Genomic DNA, 14,542 nt, shown 5'->3' on the forward strand with positions numbered 1-14,542 from the left:
AGCTCTTCTCCTTGAAAAGCAAGAGAAAAACTCCTTCATTGGTATACAATCCCCTCACCCCGTCGAGTATACTCTACTCTGCAACCCTCATTCTGAACTCTTATGCTAATCATAATGCCTTAAAATATATTATTTTTAAACTGTTCTTTCCCTCATTGACTTCAATGCAGTTGAATTTATCCAGTTTTTCTCAGTCTTACCCCCCCATGTCAGCCTCACAGTATTTGTCCTTTTGTGACTGAGATATTTCACTTAGCATTATGTCCTCCAGGGTCATCCATTTTGAATAATATTGCATTAGTTCCTTGTTTTTCAATGCAGCGTAGTATTCCATTGTGTGAATATACCACAGCTTCTCTATTCACTTGTTTGTTGATGGGCACTTAGGTTGTTTCTAACTCCTTGCTATTGTGAACAAAGCCACGATAAACATGGGTGTGCATATATCTGCTTGGATGTTAGTTATGGTCTCTTTATGGTATATTCCCAGTAGTGGAACTGCTGGGTCAAACCGAATCTCTATTTGCAACTAAGGGTGGCACTACTTTTGCAGCACCCACAAGTTACCTCTGTACAGAAACTCCAGACAAGTGAGGCGCAAATTAGAACTGTAGGTAGAAGGTAATTATCAATATTCAGATCATGAGAAACCTAGACCTAGACCAAGAGGGTATTGTGTGAACAGAGCAAGGGAGCACTGCATGGCTCTGCGAACCAGGTAAACTGATAGAGTGACTGCAGCAATGGGCTTCAAGGTGTCAGAGATTATGAGGGTGGCACAAGATACAGCAGGGTTCACATCTGTTGTTCACAGGATTTGTGTGAGTTGTACTCAACTTGATGGCAGCAAACAACACGGAGAAATTACCAGAGCTCTGGCAAGCTGCTAGAAATGGAAATAACTGGGCCTGAGTGCAAATGTCCTGAGTCAGAAACGCGCTGGGGACGCGGTGGGTGTGCAATCTGTGTCTTCAGAGGCTCTTAGACCAGCCTGCAAAGCACCGCCTGGAGGCCAAACCCAGCTTGTCAGTGTAGCTTTGTCTGAACCCAGCCACACTCATTTGTTTCTTTATCTGGCAATCTACTTCCACCAAATCAGCCACAGAAAACCTGGAAGAAGACAGTTCTCTGATATGTAGGGAGCCAGCTGGTTTTAGGGCTGTGTTCACGCTACCACGGCAGAAGAGAGAAGCTGTACAGAGACTGTGGTTTACAAAGCCCATGATCTTCACTCTCTGTTCTGTCATGGACAGCATTTGCCCACTATTATTCTAACTCTTATATCTAACTTAGACATACAATGTTTGGAAACTTTATATGGGTTTGCTCACAAAGTTTGTATACATTGTGTTTCACACTTTCTTTATTCATATTGTGTTTCATCCAACCATTTACATGCAGTATCATTTATAAAATCAATCCCCAATGGACTTTGCCCATCATTACCCAATCTTCTCAGGTCCCAGCTGTATCCTTCCCATTTCCTTCACCTCCTCCCTAAAAATAGGGAATGCTTCTTGAATTTGCAGGTCATCCTTGCATCTTCTCTGTATCATTCCAGTTTAAATATGTGCACTGCTAAAGCGAGTACCTAGACAATGTTTTCAAACGATTGTTTTCATCCATCAATGGGTAAAAACCTATCGTTTCCATTTTCTCTCATTTTTTCAGATTAAAAAAGTCTACTGCTGCTGAGTTGGTACTAACTCATGGCTACCCTGGAGAACAGAACAGAAACAGTGCACAAGGTTTCAAAGGCTGTAACTCTTCATGGATGCAAATGGTCTCATTTGGTTCCTGGGGAGAGGCCAGAAGATTTGGACCGCCCACATTCTGGTTGGCAGCTCAAGTTTTCAACCGCTCTACTAAAAATTTGGAAGCAGGAGTGGCAACCACTTCCTAAACCACATACCTCTGGAAACTCTATGAACTTTGAGAAATGATGATAGTTATGGAAAGGCGTCAGGTCTTTTGTTCACAGGGTCGCTATGAGTCATGCTCTACTCAATGGCAATCAACAACAACAACTACCAAGAATACTAGCTCTCACCTATTTCTTACACCTTTGTCTCCAGAAACTTGGGACAGTGGCTCTAGGTGACGCTCCTCACTCCACATTACAATGCCGGGGTTGTTGTTATTTTTTCTCTTCCCAAGTGGATTCAGTGCATGAAAATTCCTAAATGAGTAAGTGCAAATGCCAGACAGAGAGGAAGACCAAAGCTTACGTCACATAAACGACTCGAGATGCCCACGCCCAGACTCACACCTTGAAGCAGACTTTGCATTCTTGAAATGAGCTTTTTCTATAAGCTGGACAGCCAAGCGTGGTCTGACAGAGGCCAATGTGGATGGAGACTTCCCATGTGTGTAATGCAACAAAGGCCTTATGATCTTCCCAAGGCCTTTATTAGGAAATCACTATTGAAAGGCACAGTTCGTGCCATTAATGTCATGCAATTTAAAATACTGTAGCATGGCAGAATGCCACCTGTAACATCCGGTTCCAGAAAACAATCTGTCTTATTAAGGAATGCTCGGGAAATTGGATTTCTCTTCTACCCTTTCCTCAGACACATTAAAAGTTACTTACAACTTAGAAAAACAAGTCTAAAATACTGAGAATTTATTTAGCACCAGCAGAGAAAAATACCACCTGTATCTAATGGTTGAACCCAAATGGGAAATACAGGACATACTGCGTACCATGTTTCAACAATGCGGTGATGATTTTAAAGGTCAGGTCTAGCACAAGCCACTGGCTAAGCTAAAAACAAAGGCTTAATGTTTACCAATGCTTGTTCCTTCTGTATAAAGACTCTCAAGGTCCTCAAATATAGTGCTCTATTGAAACAGATGAGGGAGAGAACTGTTTCAAAGGGATAAATGGTTAGGTATTATATTGTCATGACAGGAGTCCAGAATGAAGGCTGCATAGTGGAGTGGACTTGGCGGGAGGGACTGGATAACAATGAAAGAATTTTTCTTTTACTTTTCAAAGAGAAGAACGAACTGGGTGGGGGGGAGTTTGGGCAGGGGCAAAAGTGCAACAATGAATGAATGGAAATCTAAAGTCTCGGTAAACTTTCATTCAAATTAATAAATAAAAAATAATAAAGTGCTCCATTTCTTGGAAAGATGGAGTGTCATCAAAGGAGAGGAAGACTCCCACTGAAATGGACTGACATGGTGACTTCAGTACAAGGGCTCCAGTGTGCTGGAGATGATGAGGATGGCACAAGGCAGGGGAGAGCTCAAGTCAGCTGTCCGTAGGGTTGTTATGAGTTGTACTCAACTCAACAGCACCTAACAACAACAACAATGGCACTAAAAGTCCTTGTTCATTTTATAACTCATTTGCTCCTTACCTAGTTCTAAATTCTTTTTTTTTTTTTTTTTTTGGATGGTGGTTTTTTTTTTGTTTGTTTGTTTTTTTGTTATAAACTACTGAAGCTATAGTAGAATTCATCTACCTCACCCACCACTGTGGCAGAACTTCACCCACCCTTATTCCTTTTTACCTAAATCAGCTGTGGTTTGGAAAAACAGCAGAAAGAAATAAATGATGTTATATCCATATATAAAAACATGATGAATGAATTTCTGTTCTCTCTTTGGGAGACATGAGATAACTCCCTTCTTGGGAGTTCTGACTCCTCCTTAAGACAGATATTCTGACAGATTTAAAAAAACAAAACAAAAAACAAAACAAAAAAAAACCACACCAACCCCCTATTTTCCATATACTTCATAGTTCAGTGAAACTAAACCAGTATAATCCTCAGTGAAGAAAGAAATGCACACAAGAATAGCAGTATTTTAAGTTCTCAAAGGAATGTCAGTGCTGGAAGCTAATCAAAAGAACTGGAAGAATTTAAAAATGGAGCAGTATCTAAAAGTCAATGTCAGCAAAACCGTCTCTCCTTCCCCAAAGCTTCAATGCTCTGCACCATTCCCCCCCACCTCACCCCCAATTCAACATTCCTAGGACTGGATATATGATGTAAAATGGAACAACTTTTGAGATTTGTTAAGAGCTATAAATGACACATGACGGCAATACAGTGAGGTAGGCAGTGGTGTCTCCATTATCCATCATCTAGGAATTTGGCATTCTCAAGTGCTCTGAATGACAGGGCGGTCAGAAGGTTGTTGCTGTTGTTATGTGCTGTCAAGCTGACCTGCTTGCAACTCATAGTGACCCTGTGTACACAGCTCTGAACCCAGCTTTATCCTGTGCCAAACTTATTGTCTCTGACACATCTACTCCCATTACCCCTTTCCCCCTCCCTGTCCGTCCACCCTCCCAAGCATGACCTCCCTCTCCAAGGACTGGTCCCTCCTTGCAACATGCCCGAAGTAGGTCAGATGAAGCCTCAGAATCCTTGCTCCAAGGAGCAGCCTGGTCTCACCCTCTACAGGACGAACCTGTTTGTTCTCCTAACAGTCCATGGTATATTCAATACTCTTCTCCAACACCAGAGTTCAAAGGCACCAATTCTCCTTCTAACATCCTTAATAATTGTCCAGTTTTCTGATGCATAGCAAGTGATTGCAAAGACCATGGCCTGGATCAGGCACACTTTAGTCTCCAGACTGACAATGTTGCTCTTCAGGTCTCTGGAGAATTTCCAGACAGCAGACTTTCCCAATGCAATTCAAAACAAGAAAACACTGTATGGTTCAAAATTGAAAAAGGGGTCCATCAGGGATGTGTCCTATCTCCATACCTTTTCAATCTGTATGCAGAACTGGTCATCTGGGAGGCTGGGCTCTCTAAGGAGGAATGTGGCATCAGGATTAGAGGAAGACTAATCAACAACTTGCATTACGCAAATGATATAACCTTGCTTGCTGAAAGGACCTGAGGCATTTGCTGCAGAAGGTCAAGGACTGTAGCCTTCAATATGGCTTGAAGCTCAACATCAAGAAAACAAAGATTCTTATCACTGGGCTGAATGGCAGCATAATGATAGTGAAGAGATTGAGATTGTTGTCAGCTTCAATTTGCTTGGGTCTATAATCAACACTCTTGGTACCAGCAGCCAGGAAATCAGAAGTTTACAAAGATTTTTTTTTAAAAAACCAAATCCAAACCCACAGATACACATTTATAAACACCTGCAACAGTGGCAAATGTCCAATGGTGTCAATTATCAGAAGATTTTCTAAATGACATTACTTCATGGCAGAGGGGAGTGTGGTGATCAAAAAAGATGTTAGAGCCCACAATTTCCAGAAGTCTAGATTCTGCTCTAGTAGAATTGATCTAAAAGTATTATTTCACAAATGCTTGTGTCTTTAATTTCACAGTACAATGAGTTAACAGAACATACATAGAACAGTGTTATTAATAAAGATAATCAAGTCATGAGCAATGCTGCAAATACAGGGTATGTCTGGTAAACTGCTGGAAAGAAAATAAGTAGAGATTGTTATAATGATCACGGTTTGATTTAGAGGAAAGAGAATTTTAGGTAAGTCTGGCTTATCTATGTGTAAATGTTAAATTTGCACAAGTTAATGATGGTAAGGAGCTGTGCTACCAACCCAAAAGCAGGTGGTTCAAAGCCATCAGTTGCTCTGCAGAAGATGGGCAATCTCCCGTGCCAATTTACAACCTATGAAAACTTGCTGGAGAGTCAGCTATGAGACAGTTCTGTTTCAATGACAGAGTTTGTGTTTGTTTGTTTTTTAAAGAAAGAGGTAAATGACAATTCTGTAAGTAAACAAGTATCAGGGAAGCGCAAAGATTTGGTCCAGAGTTAGATCAGTATCTTTACTGTACCACAGAGCAACTGAGATCAATGATGACCGTGAATCATTGGGAAAAAAACCCCTCAATTCTTTATGGCATGACTTTGTGAAATCATTCTTCCTTTATACTTGGGGGCCCCTGAAATGCTAATCCAGAAAAACAACTATGAGATATCATCTCACCCCAATAACAATAGCAAAGTTCAACAGAGCAGCAAACATCAAATGCTGGCGAGGTTATAGAGAAACTGGAACCCTTATTCACTGTTGGTGGGAGTGTAGAATGGTGCAACCACTCTGGAAGGCAGTATATGGTGCTTTTTCAAAAAGGTGAAAATAGAAATATCATTTGACCCAGCAGTCGCACTAATGGGAACATACCCTAAAGAAACCAGAACTGCCACCCAAGCAGATATACTGACACCCATGTTTACTGTTCTGTTGTTCACAATAGAAAAGAGATGGAACCAACCCAACTGACCATTAACAAATGAATGGATTGAGATGTTGTGGTATATCCACACAATGGAATACTACACAGCAATGAAAAACAAGGAACTCATAAAATATTATACAAAACAGATAATCCTGGAGGACATTATGCTGAGTGAAAGATCTGTCACACAAGGACAAATACTGCATAATGCCACTGTTATAAAATAGGACTGATGCTGGGGGATCGGGGAAACTAAGAAAGGAGAGGGTAAATAATGAAAAGTGCAAACTGGTGAGGGAAAAAAATTGTTTAAAAGGAATATATATATAATTAGGTATTATTTGCATGGCAAAAGTCCAGAGTAAGAGGTGCACAGCAAAGGACTGGGGTAGGGGAGAGGGAGGAAATTGTGCAACAATAAACAAAATTTTTAAAGAGAAAAGTGAACTGGGCGGGGGGGGGGAGAGAGAGAAAAATGTGCAACAATGAATGAATGGAAATCCATGTTTTCTGTAAACTGACATTAAAATTACAATAAAAAATTATATTAAAAAATGCTAATCCAATATGCTTAAGCAGATCCCTCACACACACAATAACAAAAAAATTCTTGTCTGTTATCAAAGACAACAGCAGGGAATCAAAATTTCAATAGCATAAAAATTCTCTAAGAGCAAGGATTTTATATTTATATTTATGATCATTTCCATAAAACAATGCCTCCAAAACCAAGCCCACTGCTCTCCAGCAGATACTGACTTGGGCACCCTGTGGTGACCAGTGGGATAGAGCAGAGCAGCCCCACGTGTTGTCAAGGCTGTATGTAATTTTTACCCAAGCACAGTGCCACCTCTTTCTCCTGCAGTACAGATGATGAGTTCAAACTACTGATCATTCAGTCAGCACCGAGCGCTGTAACTTTAGTACTATTAGGGCTGTTTCAGCACGTGACACGTAACCGAGAAATATTTACTGAATGAACAGGTGCCTAATTTATGACCATTTCTTCCAAGAACGATTCAAAAGCTGTTTGTTCTTTGAACATGTTGATATATCACAAAGGTTTAACATGTATATATTAACATGTCTGTGAGCAAAGAAGTAATGAATTTAGTTACAATGAGGTTTAAACTACTAGCTTTTTGATATCTGGGAATTATACTTGCTAGGAGCTTATTAGGGGGCACATGTGGCTTGGTGGTAAGGAACTGTGTTGCCAATCCAAAGGTATGAGCTTCGAATCCACCAACTGCCTCCGGGAGAAAGATGGGCAGTCTCCCCCTCTGTGATCTGCTACCTTTGAAAACTCGCTGGAGGGTCAGCTGCGGGTTAGCTCCAACTCAATGATACACAACAACAACAAGAGGACATTACTAGGGAGCTCTGGTGGCCGACTGGTGAGGAATTGTGCTTTCGAGTCAGAGGCACATGCTGGAAAGCCATCAACTGCTGTGCAGAAGAAGGCAGGCAATCTTCTGTGCAATTTACAGCCTCTGAAAACCAGCTGGAGGGTCAGCTATGAGTCGGCTCTGACTTGACAGTCTGTGATAAGAAGAAGGACGTTCCCCACCTAACAGCCATCCTGTAGAAATGTTAACCACTACAACAGAAAAGGTTCATACAGAGAGACATTCAGATACAACATGGAAGGTCAAGCTCTAGTTCAACATCACCTTGTGCTTCCTGAGAAAGGCCTCTCTAAGAAAATACAAGCCAGGACCAAGACGATAAGATAAAATAAACAAAATAAAATTACTCTTCTGTTTCCCATTGCCCTCAACTAACTATAGAAGCGATGGCATCTTGCATTACCTGGTGTCGGGCTCGACTCTGGTCCAGAAGCTGCCGGGATTGAAGTTTCTGTTGTTCCAGTTGCTGCAGTGCAAAATGGAGTTGGTAGCTGCCTGAAGTGGGGTGATACTTGTGCTGAGGGACCACCCCGGTTGCCTTGCTATATGCGTTGTTCTCCAACTCTCCCTCCCAGGCAAAGCTCCCTGTCTGCAGGCTCCTGAAGAGAAAAGAAAACAGACTTTTAGCGTGGCTGTGAAGACAAGCTGAAGGAGTGAAATTTCTCAGGTCTTTTTTTCCTTTACAGAGAACTAAACACTCTTTGGAATGAAGAACCTATTTGCATGAAAAATGCTGACTCCCCTCCTAAATTGGAAGCTCCTCAGTAAAAAGAAAGGGTCTCCTTTGGTTTGTCCCCAGTTTCTGACACTTACAACAAGCCCTGGCACTGTGGTCAGTATACCACAAATACTTGCTGAATGTTAAATACTGAAATAGCAGCCTCACTTTCCTGTGATTTACACAGGGTTTCCCAAGAGGAGCCCAAAGAGCTTCAAATGAGGGGATGATAATAAGTTAATTCCAGGTACAAAAAGAGACTCAATCCTTTTCTCTAACATCAACTTTGAAAGGACAGCATTCTTGTCTTAAAAATGTCTTATTCAAGAAAAATTATTTTTTAGATGACGTATCCACTTGTGTTTGCAGAAGCTATTTACAGCTGAGCTCAGGTTCCTATCACAGCCTCACGGGATAACATAACTGGTATGAGGAGACAATCCCTTTCATTACCCTACATTTACCTCAACAGAGCGAGATTCAGTCGTATGTAGGAGAAAGGCAAAAGGCCAGTGACTGTTTTGACTGGTAAGTCTATGCATTTGTTAAATATTCTGACAATCTTTACAGCTCAAGTTTTTAAATTTTGGGTTTCAGTGATCACGTGTATGTATATCTGAGTCAAAATTTTTATGACTACAGTCTTCTCAGTCCACTTTTCTCCCTCCACTAGAAAAGTACCCCTATTCCCCCCAACCTTTTTTTAAAACACACACACACACACACACACCCAGTAATCTTATTTGGCAGTACTTCCATTTCCTTAACATTTTTCAGTAACCTTTGGTTAGGTGTCAAAGACCTGGCCATTAAGTGAAAATTGGCATTAATCAAAACCAGAGGATGATCATATCAAATTACAAAATGAAGGGTTACTACATCATTATTCAACTACCAAACATCAGAGAGTTACGGTGCAGCCAAGTTCACACATAACCTAACTTCACAGCCAGCATACTGCTATTCGTTACAGCTAGATGTGCATCATTAATGCATCAAAGTATACAGACTTTTAAAAACTGTTGTTTTAAATATGAAATGTTAGATAACGAGATAGTCATTAAGTGAAGAGGAGTAGGTATATTCTCTGGACTTTACCACGTGGGTTTGTTTAACTGCGGTCGCCAGAAAAACTTTACAATGAAGAAACTTTATGAAGTCCGTCATAGTGTATGTACAACTTTACCCCAAACCCTCATTAATGGGCCTCAGACAGAAGAAACAACATCTAATATAAAAGAAGCAGTTCCAATGATGTAAGTCTGTGGGCTATGTGGCTTTCCCATATAAATTTCCTTTGAGTGACTGGTCCTATCAAAAGCAGAGAGGCAACAGCATGGGGTGGACATTATGCAGACCCTTCTGAGTCCCCTTTCAGCTGCAAGCCACCTGGCTATTTGGAACCTGAGTCTGGCTGACTCCAACACAACACTATGACATGGAGCAGAAGGCCACATGCCTCTCTTACCTGTGCCCCTCACAGCTTGGTGACTTCAGGTCTCTGCTTTGCTCTCTCTCCAAAGAGATTTCCAAATATCTAGTTAAAGGTAATTCTGTGAAATGTATTCTGAAATCCATGGATAAAAGGTTCTCTCCTCACATAATCTCACCTTTGATATGTCCCAGCCCATGTTCGTCTACCCCCAAAGCTTGGCTTCCACAGCTCAGTTGCATAATTATACACTTGGAGCTAATCTTGGAGAACCATACCCAAAAGCCCAGAGCTTATTTATGAATTCTTTTGAATATGACATTTGATCTTAAGTGATCCTTCTTGAAACTTCTCAATGTGCATACTGTTAAAAAGAAAGGCCCTTTCCCAAGGGGCCTTCGGAGATATGGAGAATGTAGCAATATGAATAAGTACCTAATTGCATTCCTAAAATGTTAACATTATTCATAAGACGAAGTGATTTACATGGTTAAGAAAGGATAAGCCAGAGGAACCTGTTATCTCTGTTCTCATTAGTGAAAGAAGAGCAAGGCCTCGTGAAGATTATGGGCAAGAAACCCACAGAATTGTTAAAGGGATTCAGTGAACTGGGAGTGGAAGAAGAGGGAAAAGAGAAGGGTATCCAGGTATAAACAAACAGAAAGGTCAAGGCAGGAGTACCCTGATTCAATGAACAAACAAACACTGAGGAGAGGAGAGGTGAATAAGTAAGAACTGAACAGTCTCGAGATTGCCACATCCCCTGGGTCACGTCCTGCTTTAAATCTAGAATGAAACTATTGAATACTGTTAAGATAATTGTACCAAATGCCAGGAAATGCACCATCTATAATTTTCTGGCCACTTTTCATCTGCTGATTGTGGAAGAACCAGTCTAGATTTAGTGAGTGGATATTAGAAGACTTATGTAACTGTGTAGATTAACTATGCTGTTGCTGCTAGGTGCCGCTGAGTCGAGTACAACTCATAGTGACCCTATGAACAAAATATCTGAAGCCTGTTCTATCCTACGCCATCCTCACACTTCCTGACACACAGGAGCTCATGGGAGCAGCCACCCTGTCAATCCACCTGGCTGAGGGTCTTCCTCTCCATTGCCGTCCCTCCACTCTTCCCAGCATCACATCCTTCTCCAGGGAATAGCCCCTTCTAGCAACATGTTCAAAGTATGCAAGGCAAAGCCTAATCATTCTTGTCTCCAAAGAGCACTCAGTCCTCTTCTTCAACACCACAGCTCAAAAGGGTCACTTCCTTTTCTGTCACCCTTATTCACTGTCCAGCTCTTGGATGCAGAGCTAGTAATCAGAAAGACTGTGGCTGAACCAGATGTACCTTAGTCTTCAAACTGATATCACTACTCCTCAATACTTTGGAAAGGTCTCTAACAGCAGATTTCCCCATGGCAATGCATATCCTTATTTCCTGACTGCTGGTACCAAGGGAGTTAATTGTGGATCCAAGCCAGATGAAGCTGTTGACAATTTCAATCTCTCCATCCACCTACCACTGCCTATTGGTCCACTGGCAAGAATCTCTGCTTTTTTGACGATGAGATGCAATCCACACCGAAGGCTACATTCCTTGATCTTCTACAACAAGTGTTTCAAGCTCTCCTCACCTTCAGCAAGCAAGGTTGTGTCATCTGCATAAGGCAGGTTACTGATGATTCTCTCTCCAATCCTGATGCCACACCGCTCTTCATAGAGTCCAGCTTCTTGGATAATTTGCTCAGCATACAGACTGAATACACATGGAGAGAGACTACAACCCTGGCCAATTCCTTTACAAATTACAAACCATGCAGTTCTCCTCTTCTCTGTTCACACAATGCCTCCTGCTCCAGGTATAGGTTCCTCATGAGCACAATCAAGTGCTCTGGGATTCCCATTCTTCTCAGTGTCAGCCACAACTTGTCATGATCCACACAGTCAAATGCCTTTGCATAGACAATAAAACAAAGATAGACAAACTTTGGGGTATTCTTTACTTTCAGCTAGGATCCATCTGACATCAGCAATGAGATCCCTGGTGCCATGGCCTCTTCTAAATCATGCTTGAACTTCTGGCAGTTCCTTATCTCTGTACTGTTCCAGCCATTTCGGAATGATCCTCAGCAGTGTTTTTGCTTGCATATAATATCAATGATATTGTTCAATAATGTCCACATTCAGTTGGATCACCTTTCTTGGTAACAGGAACAAATATGGACATCTTTCAATCCGTTGACTAGACAGCTGTCCTCCAAATTTCCTGGCACAGCCTGGTGAGTGTACTCAAGGCTGCATCTGTGAAACAAGTTAATTGGAATCCCATCGATTCCTGGCCATTATTTTTTGCCAATGCCTTCAATACAGCTTCTACTTCCTCCTTCACTACTATTGGCTCCTGTTCATATGGTACTTTATGAAATTCTTCAGTGTCAATCAATTCTTTCTGGTACAGTGACTCTGTGTATTTCTTCCATCTTATTTTGATGCTTTCTGAGTCATTCAATATATTGCCCATAACATCTTTCAACATTGCAACACAAGGTTTAAATTTGTTTTTCAGTACTTTCAGCTTAAGAAATGCAGAGTGAGTTCTTCCCTTTTTATTCTCCAGTTCCAGCTCTCTGCACATTCCATTATAATATTTGCTTTGTCCTCCTGAGCTGCCCTTTGCAATCACCTTTTCAGCTCTTTCACTTTGACTTGTTTTCCTTTAGTTTTGGCTTCTCGACACCCTAGTGCAACCTTTAGAATCTCTTCTGACATCCCTTTCAGTTTTTTCTTTTTCTTCTGTTTTTGTAATAACCTTCTGCTTTCTTCATGGATGATATCCTTGATATCATCCTACAACTCATCCGGTCTGCGATCATTGGTGTTCAATGCTTTAAACCTATTCTCAAGATGATCTTGAAATTCAGATGGAATTGATTCAAGATCTTATCTCGATTCCTATGGACTTATTTTCATTTTCTTCAGCTTCAATTTGAACTTGCATATAAGTAATTGATGATATGAATCACAGTCTGCGCCTGGCCTAGTTTTGACTGCCAATATTGAGCTTCTCCAACAATTTCTTCCATCAATGTAGCCAGTCTGATTCCTATGCAGCCCATCAGGTGAGATCCACATGTAAACTTGTCCTTTGTGCCTTTTAGAAAACATATTTGTAATGAATAAATAATTGCAAATATGAAATTCAAACATTCTATTTCCAGCTTCATTTCTATTGCCAAGCCCGTATTTCCCAACTACTGTTCCTTCTTCACTGGGTCCAGATGTAGGAGCATAATTGAATCATATTTGTGTTAAAAGATCTTCCTTGGATGTGTATGGATATTATCCTATTACTCACAACATTGAATTTCAGGATGGAACTTGAAATTGATGTTCTGACTATGAATGCAACACAATTCCTGGTTAATTCCTTCACTGGCTGAGAATATTGGATTTATTTTCTAAAATCTGCTTTGATAAAAAATTCCTAGGTAACACTGACTTTAATGCCTTCTCTTGTATGTCAGAAATGGAGTGTGTAACTAGACCTCTTTATTTGAGGATAACAACAGGTCCATGCTCTGTCTGAACAGAGCAAGGCAACAATGCATGGTTTAAAATCAAGAAAGGTGTCCATCAGGGTTGCATCCGCTCTCCAGAACTAGTCACTTTGTTGGTTGTGCAAATCATTTGAGGAAGAATGTGGCACTAAGATTGGAGGAAGACTCATCAATAACCTGTGTTATGCAGATGACACAATCTTGCTTGCTGAACTTGAGGAGAACTTGAGGCACTTGAGGTAGAAGATCAAGGACTATGGCCATCAATATGGATTGTGTATTTCCATATCAAGAAAACAAAAAATCCTCATCATCAGGCCAATGGGGAACATCAAGATAGACACAGGAAATAATGAAGTTATCAGCAGTTTCATCTTACTTGGATCCACAAACTACACTGTAAGTACCAGCACACAAGAGATCAGGAGACACAATGCATAGGACAAGTTGGCTGTCAGGGAACTCTCCAATTAGTGAGGTGCAATGGTATCAATTTAAAGACTAATCTAAGCCATGACCCAAGGCATCATCTATTCAGTTACTTGTTCTATAACTGAAAGTTGGACAAAGACAAAGGATGACAGAAGGATAATCAAAGCATTTGAATTATGGTCTTGGTGAAGAGTACTGAATAGCCCATAGACTGCCAAGAGAAGAGACAGAGCTATCCTGGAGAAACTGACACCACAGTGATCCTTGGAGGGGAGGCAAGGACAATGAAACTCCATCTCACTTACTCTGGGCATGTTGTCAGGAAGGGCTGGTCCTTGGAGAAGGGCATCATCCTTAGAAAAGTGAAGGTCAGCATAAGAGAGAAAGACTCTCAACAAGATGGACTGACACAGTGACTATAATAATGGCTCAAGTGTGTCAGAGATGGCGAGACAGACTCAGGATATGCTGGGTTTGGAGCCACTGTTCATAAGGTCTGTATGAGTTTTAGTCACCTCCATGGAACAAAGCAACAAGAACAACAGTTCCTTGGGTGTGTGTACATGAACCAGAAGTCTCTGAATGTGTATGAGGTAGGATAGCAAATACAGGCAGAAGATCAAATGAGAGACCTTGGATCAGAAAAGATTTGTTCTTCCAAGTGTCCACATATTGAACAGACTGGAACATCATAAACTTTTATAGTCAAAGCTGTTTTTAATCTCATCAGTAATACAAGCCCAATCTCTAAATCACAGAAGAGGTTCTCAAGCAAGTACAGGCTTTTAGCAGAGAG

At 41.0% G+C, this 14,542-nt stretch overlaps 1 protein-coding gene across 1 annotated transcript in view; it reads right to left on the bottom strand.

Annotated features, from left to right (window-relative positions):
- Positions 1-14,542, bottom strand: part of TTLL5 (tubulin tyrosine ligase-like family, member 5) — a 344,374-nt gene that overhangs the window by 57,790 nt on the left and 272,042 nt on the right. The window contains exon 29 of the mRNA XM_006884777.1: positions 8,006-8,201. Within this exon, the coding sequence (XP_006884839.1) occupies positions 8,006-8,201 (196 nt within the window). The remainder of the gene's footprint in view (positions 1-8,005; positions 8,202-14,542) is intronic.

This window comes from Elephantulus edwardii, unplaced genomic scaffold, assembly GCF_000299155.1.
Source record: "Elephantulus edwardii isolate Elephantulus edwardi_28Jun2011 unplaced genomic scaffold, EleEdw1.0 scaffold00037, whole genome shotgun sequence".
Taxonomy (NCBI): Eukaryota; Metazoa; Chordata; class Mammalia; order Macroscelidea; family Macroscelididae; genus Elephantulus; species Elephantulus edwardii.